The sequence below is a fragment of the Amblyomma maculatum genome, chromosome 11 (genome assembly GCF_055883805.1).
Source record: "Amblyomma maculatum isolate TAMU_Amacu chromosome 11, ASM5588380v1, whole genome shotgun sequence".
In the NCBI taxonomy this organism is placed as follows: domain Eukaryota; kingdom Metazoa; phylum Arthropoda; class Arachnida; order Ixodida; family Ixodidae; genus Amblyomma; species Amblyomma maculatum.
Genome location: NC_139354.1, coordinates 40,175,273 through 40,184,675, shown reverse-complemented (window position 1 = coordinate 40,184,675; position 9,403 = coordinate 40,175,273). Strand labels below are relative to the sequence as shown.

Here is a 9,403-nt window from a genome sequence, read left to right as displayed (position 1 = left end):
GGCCTGTCATTGGTCCCTAGACGGAGCCATTCTTGTTAAGAATCTGCGTTTTGCCGAGCCGTGTTCCTCTACTTATCGACAGCAGATCAAAAGTCGTAGTAAATACCAATCATTTCAGTGCTTTTCGGGATCAAGTTAAATGGGAAAATACGAGTGCTCTGTTAAAATGTAAAGGTAGCAATGAAAGGAAAGGATGATAATCAGTGTGTAATACGGATACGTTCCTCTGCGACTCATGTTCTTCCACTGTAGCTTTCACCAGGTAAACATGGGACGGGTGATGGTCGGAATCATGGCCATGAATACTGTTGTGATCTGCGAGGGAAGTTTGCTGCGTAAACAGTTTTTTTTTTTAGAAAGAAAAGAGGACCCGGTTACAACTGGTGTCAAAGGTTTGCGCCAGTCGCTTATTTAGCTTCTCGCAGTTTCTGAGTGCGTTTTAGGTCATGCAAGAGGAAACTAAGAATTTATGACCAAGAAATTTGGATTGGTATTGACGCACGCATTTACCTTAACACACCGTTTCGATTTTATTGCTTCCTCTGCTATTTTATTTTGGCATGGCGTCTTTTCGAATGAAGCCAGATTGCGTCCGTCCACTTTGCCTCTTTATCAGTAAGAGTAGGTACTGGGACGGCTCAGTGCCATATTAAGCTCTGCATTATAGCAGTGAATGAAATTGTGCATGAAATGAAGTGGCGAGGTTGAACTCAAAGGCCTGCTTTAGGTTAAATTATTAGTCGATATACTTTATACGCAGCGCACAGACCAGATAGTGAGGTATTGTTATTCTTGTAAAGAATGAGATTTCTGGCAAGCAATGTCGTTCTATTTGTTCTAAAACCACTCAGCATGCCAAGATCAACTTGCGCGCATGATTGCCAAAGAAAAGATGGTAGGGAACGCAGGCCGCCCGCGTTAGGGCGTAAATGCAGCTTCTGCACAAACCTCTGTGTCCGTTGTTGTAGCTAGGCACCGCTCCTGGCGCGCCTGAGATAGTCAGTAAAATTTGTGAAGGGAAAACAGCGCAGGGGGCAGGGCTGCATTGAAACCTAACTCGCCCGTGCTATAAACATCAACTGCAGCTTCAAACGATACAACGTTCCCAATGAAGCGCTTCGTGGCTGTTTACATCCGGGCACTGATATACGACCGGGCATTGATGTTCGAGCACCCGCCGACTCGGGCTAACCTGATGATGGCGCGCGACGGCCATACTGGCACAGTCCGCTACGTCGAAGAAATCGCCACCATTCTCGTGCCAAGTCTCTACCAGATGGAGCCGTACGCGTACTCTTCGTCCGAAGGATACATACCGCAGTACATCAACCACGGCACCCTGGGCGTCCTGCTTGCATCTGAATTGTCAAAGATCGCAGCAACGTATGGTAGTGGCTCGTCCATTGGTTCTCCGGGACTTGCGGAGAGACCAGTTGCCCGCACGGGGCGCTTCACCCGAAATGATGCCAGCGAGTGGTACAAGGACACGCTCTACTGCCTGCTCGACCTGCACGCTTCCCTTGGGTCTGTTCGGCTAAGTGTTCTTTTCTCTAGGCTCGTGCCGCAACTATGAGAAGAAAGTTCACGCAGCACATGCTATACACAGGAGTTGTCTGTTGTCGTTAAGATAAATCCCATTTTAATTGTCTAGCCTTACGAATTGGGATGCGTTTTTCGTTTACAGTGGCTTCCCTTTTTCAAAGCCACTTTTTAAAGAACTGGCTTCAAAATAAGGCTGTTGTACATATATTGTTTGCTTGAATGGTTGCAATCCCGCCCGTTGCCTTAGTTCACAGAGCAGGCAGCTGCCTTCATTTCGGAATAGTAGTTTTTGAAACTGCACTGCGCGGAAGAAACCAGACGAAGGTTTTGTTGGCCCCTTTCCCATAGCATCTTTAAAGAAATGGCGCTGCAGAAACTTTTATTGCTTGTGTAGAGAGAGGTACGAGTGCTATTAAATTAGGGATTAGAGAAAACTGTGGCAGGGGAAAGTTTTGCCTACTAAAATCCGGTTATAATGCGAGGCTATAAATGTGCCCATCGGCGGAAAGAAACTCACCAAGTTGGCCTCCTCACCGGTGTGAGCGTAAATAAAACGGCGTGGCGAGAAAGTCGTGACGTGACGCGTAAAGCTGTGAAATATAAGATACCCACAAAAAGGGTTCGGATATTTTTCAACATTCTTGAACGTAATTGTTTTTAAACATTACAAAAATTTAATACAGAATCAATATATACAGATTTAATTTTGTTTGTGATATTTTTCATTTGTCATGATGAGAAAAGGGAGAAGCGATGTGGGAGAAAGAATGAATATGATAGACTGGTCATGCTTTAAAAGCCGCAAAAGTTCCCGTTAAAGCGTTTATCCAGTGTTCACTAGCGAAAGTCGCATTCGATGTCTCTCCGTAGAGAGACTACCTTCTCTACGAAGTCTTGTCGTAAAGAAGATTTAGCTGGACGAGATGGATAGAAACTCCTTCAGTAGGATTATAGTTTTTTGCTATTTAGTTACAACACCGCGTGTGACTGATTTTAACCGATGCGGACATAATTGTGTGAGCGCAACACAAATTTCACAAGCAAGAACTTCTATCTATCGAAAACGGCAGAATATTAATGTGGAATAGGTAGTTAATATTCCACTAGTCATCAATCTTTAAGGAGAGGAAAGCGAGAGGAGGCGCCAGTACACAAAAGGACGGGCGCTGAACGTCAACAAAATATTTCGTGTATTAGAGCGCTCATTATGGCTCTAAGACATCGAATCTTCGAGTATCAAATAACCACTGACTGCTCATGTAAAACAACAGTCCATATTATTTGATACCGGGACTGCATAAACGGCAGGCCAGTAAAAACCATCAGTGGAAGCTCATAGTATGGCAACCATATTTTCTGCTCTGGTTTTAAAATAACGGCTTATGCAGGGTATCCGTCACACACAGGTTGTTATTACTAATTGCACATTACGGAACAGATATCTAGCCCTCATTTGGCAGAAGTCTATCTGGGGCTTCCCCAGAAAGCGGCCAGGAGTTGGTTTACGCGGCGACATGTTTGGTGAATCCTGACGGATTGTAAGGAATAACATTGAATTAAGGTACGGCATCATAGAGAACGTTGCATTAACAATGTGTTCTCACGGATTAGAGGTAAATTGCGTTGAACTAAGTTCTGGAAGAGCTGGTTAAGGTCAATCGATGTGAATAGATGTGAATGGTTCTGGTGTATGGCGGAGGAATGTAAATTAATTCCATTGCCTTAATTTCAAAACGGTGGAATATGGTAGAAGTAGATGCAGGTGTTTTACGGTAGAGACGGGTTGCCTTTGAGTACGAATAACTTATATAGATTACAGGAATTGCAATATATCGAGGATACGTTGTGCTTGATTCCGGACGAGGTTGAATTCAAGTGCATAATAGCAGAAAAAGCTGGATTGCGGTAGATTAAAGGTAAATTGTGGTTGACTTAGTTGTAATATGGTAAATAAGGTTGAATTATAGTGTACTAAGACTCCACAAATCTCGATTGCGTCGAACAGGGTCATAAGGTGAATTTATGTGGAATAAAGGTGAACTACTATGGTTGAACGATGTGTTAAAAACTATTCAGTCTTTCTGTAACCTACATTTCGTCTTGGTATCGACTGCATGAACAAATAGCCGCTGATTTGGGAGCAAATCAAACGTGAATCATCATCACCAACAACAACCTGACTATACCTACTGCAGGGCGAAGGCCTCTCCCATATTTCTCCACTTAACCCGGTGAATAATCGTGAATAAGGTACATGAATTGACAAAAGATGTGAACACTACTGCACCTTTTTCCTTCCCTCGGAAAGAAGCCACAAGTCGATCAGGGGGTCAAACTTCGGAAATCTGACGGCCCAGCTCTTATTTTGCTTCACATTCTCTCAATGACATGAAACGTTTAAATATTGGTTATGCCGGGTGTGTCAGCGCGACGTTTCATAAATTTATGGGGGTATAGCGTTGGAGTATTGAAGGTATTTACAGGAGCAAACTATCAACAGCAATGAAGTTTAAGGAAACTGTAGCGGATTTTGTATGTCCTTCCTCTAGGTGGTCGGCGTTTAGGGTCTGCCTGAAACCTGCTGCGACGCGATAGAACCGGTGCGGTCTTTCAGCCTGTGGGCCACTATGTCGATCTGCGGTGAAAACTTGACTAGCTGTGCTCATCTAGTAGAGTGAGAGCGATCGCCCCGGGTACCAATCACTATCTAGCAGTGTCGTAACTAATTTAGCCATGGGGGCTCGAGCCACTGTGTTGATGCCCTTGTCGCCAGTTTTTCCGCCGATCACCTCCGTCATAAGCGCGTCGTCTTCGAATGTTTTACCGAACACGGACTCATTCTCAACACCGATAAACGCGTGTTTGGCGTTCTACCCTTGGCATTCCTCGGATATCTCGTCGGCATAACGTTATCAAACCAACTCCAGACAATGTCAAAGCAGTCGCGGATTTCCCCCACCCGGACGCACTGCGGCAGCTCCTGCGTTTCCTCGGTCTCGTCAACTACTACAGGTGTTTTATTCCTGGATGCGCTGATCTTCATCCACTCGGAAATGTACTTCGGCTGGCCAAACCAAAGGCACCCGTTCTCAATTGGACCGACGCTGGCAATGCTGCATTTCCCGCCATCAAGGAGCGTCCAGCCTCTGCCGCCTTTCCTGTTAACCCGGCCCATGATGCGCAAAAGAGCATCACGATCGATGTTTCAAGCTCTACCGTTGACGGCGTCCTGGAACAAAGTTTTAACGGCGAATGGTGTCCGCTAGGATTTTTCTCTCATCACCAGAACAGCTGTACGGGGCTTTCCGCCGTAAGCTGCTGGCGGCGTACCTCGCCGTGAAACACTTCCCTTTCTTTCTTCGAAGGCCGTCATTTTAAGATCTTGAAGACCAAAAACCATTGACGACCACTTTCGCGTCATCCAAGATCACCTACTCACCCAGGGAAACTGGGTATTCGGCTTTTCTAGCCGAATTTTCTACCGACACAAGACACATCAAGGGTGCCCATACTATTCCCGCTGACACCCTCTGCCATTTTTCTGCCTTACAAACCCCTCCTCTGACTTTGCAAGATTTGGCTTGTTATCAACAACAGGATGAAGAACTTCAAGCACTCTGTCTAGTTCATCCTTGCATCTGCGCCCTGTACATTTTGCTGGCGTTCATCCTACGTCGACATTATTTGTTGCGTGAACCCTGTCACTGGACGCACACGCCCTTAATTCCCGTGCCTTTACGTCGCACCGGTTGCAACGATGTTCACCGTCTTTCTCATACTTGTGTCCCTGCCTCTCAGCGTCTTGTTGCGGAGCGTTTTGTCTGGCCTGTTCTCAACGCTGACGTTAGCAATAAGGCTCGGCTATGCATTACCTGTCAACAGTGCGAGATTCGGCGTGACACTACAACCCCCCTGAAACGTTTCAGCCACTGGACTCCCATTTTTCTGTTATTCACATAGACGTCGTAGGACCATTGCCATCATCGCGCGGTTACCTTTCAGCTTCTCGGCATCACCCACTGAAAACTACAGCTTGCTATTCGCAGGCTAACGGTTTAGCCGAGAGGATACACCATCAGTTAAGGGTTTCGCTCAAGCCATGCTACTTCCTGGAGTGCTGGGCCCCTTCGTTGCCAATCGTCCTTATAGGAATTCATACTGCCATCACGGGAGAACTCGGATGCGCCTCTTCTCAGCTCTTTTATGGAACATTGTTGCGTCTACCAGCCGTATTCGTGTGCCACCCTGCCAAGAGCGCCGCCTGTCCTCTTGCCGTACTTCACGTTGAACGGCTAACTACTCTCCTGTACTGTATCTACGTCCATCCGCCACGCGCTCACTAGTACAAGTCAACCTTCGTCCATCGGAATTTGAAACAGCGCCTACGTTTTCGTACTCGTGGAATGTGTCCATCATCCAGTTCAAGCACCCTGTAATGAAACCCCCCTCGTCGTCGCGCGAGGTGAGCAAACATGCGCTGCGCGCCAACGGTAGCGACATCGATGTCTCCTTAAACCACCTAAATCCTGCACATGTCAACAGTCAGTCCAGTCGTTCAGTCGTGTCCGACTCTTCGTGACCCTATGGACCATGTCACGCTACGCTTTCCAGTCTCTCACAGTCTTCCTAACATCCCATAACTTCATCTGCAGTGCCTCGAGGATGCCATCTAACCATCGCATTCGCTGCCTACCCCTTCTCCGGCGACCCTCTACCTTTCCCAACATAAAGTCTTTCTTCAGCGACTCCTCTCTTCTCATCAGATGACGAAAGTAGCTGAGCTTTAACTTTAGAACCACAACACCACGCTATCTTCACCTGCTGCCTTCTCGCAACTTTTTTCGTTTTTATGCGAAACATTGCTAGAGGTAAACCACAGCCCTTCGTGATGATTACACGCCCTGCAAAAAATGCGGAATGCTACGTCACACCACGTGATACGCTGACGTCACGGCAGAGGGAAGACGGGGTCCAGTGAATATGCATTGTTGCTTCACGGCCTCAGCCGCCAGGCGGATGCAGTGTTCTCGCTTCGCAGCAGGGTCTCCCCAGACATTAGTTCGCGTGGCTCCTGAGTAAAGCTCCATCAGGCCTGCGTGTCGGGGAGTCCGAAACGGAGCTTCTTCTCGGTGGAAATAAATTTTTTCAACAACAACAACAACGGGGGTCCAGCTCGCGCCGTCGGCTGCGGTTGCACGCCGTGTGGACCACGTGGTATGGTGACGTCACACCACGTGATACGCTGACGTCACGACAAAGGAGAAACGGGGGACCGGCTCGCGCTGTCGGCTGCGGTTGCACGCCGTGCGGACCACGTGGTATGGTGACGTCACACCACGTGATACGCTTACATCACGACAGAGGAGAGACGGGGACCGGCTCGCGCCGTCGACTGCGGTTGCACGCTGTGCGGACCACGTGGTATAAGGGGAGACGATTCTATCCCTCTTCCTTTTCTTTCATCTCTATATTCTCTTCTATCTGCAAGAGGCAGCGGAGGTGGCTCAGCTACAGAGCCAGCAGCAGGCCCGTGCATTTTCTTTTCCTTCTTCTTACAACCACAACAACAACAACTCGCCTCCAGTAGACCCTCACAAAAGGTGGCGATGCCTCCAGGGAGTGCAGCCGAGCGGTGGAATGAAAAGCGAAGGCTGCGGCGTGCTGCAGAGAGCCCAGAAGAACAGGAAGAACGTTTGGCCAAAAAGCGTGCTCGGCATGCGGCTGGACACGGGTAGTTTACGGGGAGGCTTTCCCATACGACCGTGTTGTTGCCGAAGAAATCAAAATCGTTGATTCCTTTAGCACGTCGGTGTTCTAAGAGCTTTTGCTTTGCGTACGTATTCGCGTAGTGGCAATCAAGTATCGTTGGCCTGGGGGACGACATGTTCGTTGTGCGTGTCGGTAACACAGTTAGAATAGAGATGAACGAGTCATGCTATTACCTAGTTTTATGCGATGGGAAAACATTGTGCATTCCAAGTTTAAACCGTGTAAAAGCACGTGTAACCAAGGAAATAAAAGTTTAGCCAAGTGTAACCATGGAAAGCCGAGTTTAGCAATAAATATGCTTGGCATCTGACCAGGCTTAACCAAGCTAAGCCTCAGCCATTTTTTTTATCCAACGAGGCATCTTCCTACCCCTTTTCAACCCGACGGAAGACTGTTCGCTGGCACGACTCCACCTGTGAGGGGGAGTCACTGTGGTGGCGCGTTCAGCATCGCGCGCTGTGAAGAAGAAAGAGGAAGTGACGCGCAGCGGGGGAATAAATGCGTTTTTCTTGTGGCTCTTTTGGAAGCAACATTTTCTTCCACACCGCTTTCTCTACGCCTTGCTTTTAATTTTGGGGTAGCTTTACACATGTACTGTAAGTGCGAAGATTTCCGCTGCCATTTAGGAATTTCAGTCATTTTTATCGTTGCAGAGTGGATCCTTTTCAAGTCAAACAATCCTAAATGTTTAATGCGGTTGAGTTCTGTGCATGTATTTCATTTTGAAAGCGCTAACTATTAGTATCTATGTGCGATCGTGTGCAAATGGGTGGGATAAAGGCGTGGCCAGTGCACTTTGACATTCCTTCAGCGCAGGATCTCATTAAGTTGCATGACTTTCTCCTCCCAGTTTCGAGCACAACGTATCTGGCAGTGCCCAAGCACAACACGCCGAGTTGTTCCGCAGAGCCCACGGCATGCGGCTGGCATACAACGCGCTCCTCGACAGCTTCCGTGCCTCCTCGCCTGACTACGGCGTGTTCAGCACGTACTGGCCGCAGGCCCAGTGGGCCTTCTTCGTGCGAGCGTGCCTGATGTTGTGTGCCAAGGACCAGACGCCAAGCCCACTGTCGCCCCGAGAGAACTGTCTGCTGCCCTTACACAACATGGACGAGTTCGCTGGCGCCTTCGGCTGTCGCGGGAAGCCAGATTTCATCAAGGGAGGCTGTCATATGTAGCTGCAGCCAATCAAGCCATATTTTCAAAGTTACTCTTATTTCTATACGTTTGTGATATCTGTATCTTATTCAGGCATGCATGTAATGACCACAACGTGTCGCATCACCCAACCGACGATTATTTTGTGTTTAGCGTACCACGAAACAGATGTAGACATATTTTGTTAGCTATTACGGGACAGTATTATAAACCTCTGGAATGGTATATTCACGGACTTGTTCTGATTTCGTTGTATGTGTTCACTTTAGAAAAATGCTAGCAAGAAGCGAAGGGCTGATTGCGTACCTTGTTAACGAACATATTCGGCCTATATTCTGTATAACGTGAAAGCTGAGCTGTGTAGCTTCCCTTTTCTGTATGGAGGGTACGAAACGCGTTTGTCTTCGCCATATGAAGGAACACTGAAAACGGTTTAATAAAATGCCGTAAAACGAATCTGCTCTCTGACAGCTCAACACGTGCCAAAACACGTTCTGATAATGACTGAAAACTGCCAGCGCATATATGTGACAGAAAGTTTGTCACTGTGAGATTCGTGTACAACACACTGATGAATTTAAGTTTCGTGCCTTCCTTTCCCAGTAAACCAATCCATTTAGAGGTTCTTAACGCTTTTTAATCCTGTGTGCTAGTCTCAGAGCCAAACATTAGTGCAAAATAAAAGGCGGTTTTAATAACCTTATCACGTGTCCTCCAAGCTGAAAAGCTCTCCCAGATTGTAATGTAAATGTCCTGTCCTACGTACAAATTTTTGGCTACAATTATATATACTAAACAGAAAAATATATTCAGAAGCACTGCGTTGTTAAGAGAGATTTATCCAACTGTAGCCTCCAGTCGCAGCTGTTCCTCATGACTGCTTAAGTAAAACTACTGAGTATGAACAACCTACCGTTCATAGCAACCATTTTCT

The 9,403-nt window shown here is 47.2% G+C and overlaps 1 protein-coding gene across 1 annotated transcript; it reads left to right on the top strand.

The window, feature by feature from the left end:
• The first annotated feature begins 1,108 nt into the window (after positions 1-1,108).
• Positions 1,109-8,489, top strand: LOC146173608 (uncharacterized). Its single transcript, XM_084583630.1, has 2 exons — positions 1,109-1,524; positions 8,162-8,489. The coding sequence occupies exons 1-2, from the start codon at positions 1,109-1,111 to the stop codon at positions 8,487-8,489; spliced, it is 744 nt and encodes a 247-aa protein (XP_084439756.1).
• Positions 8,490-9,403: the final 914 nt, after the last annotated feature.

Bases quoted from the DNA above. Each gene is read 5' to 3' on its own strand.
- LOC146173608 (XM_084583630.1), top strand. From the start codon at position 1,109: ATGAAGCGCTTCGTGGCTGTTTACATCCGGGCACTGATATACGACCGG. The intron at 1,525-8,161 runs GTCTGTTCGGCT...TTCTCCTCCCAG, and splicing joins GACCTGCACGCTTCCCTTGG to TTTCGAGCACAACGTATCTG.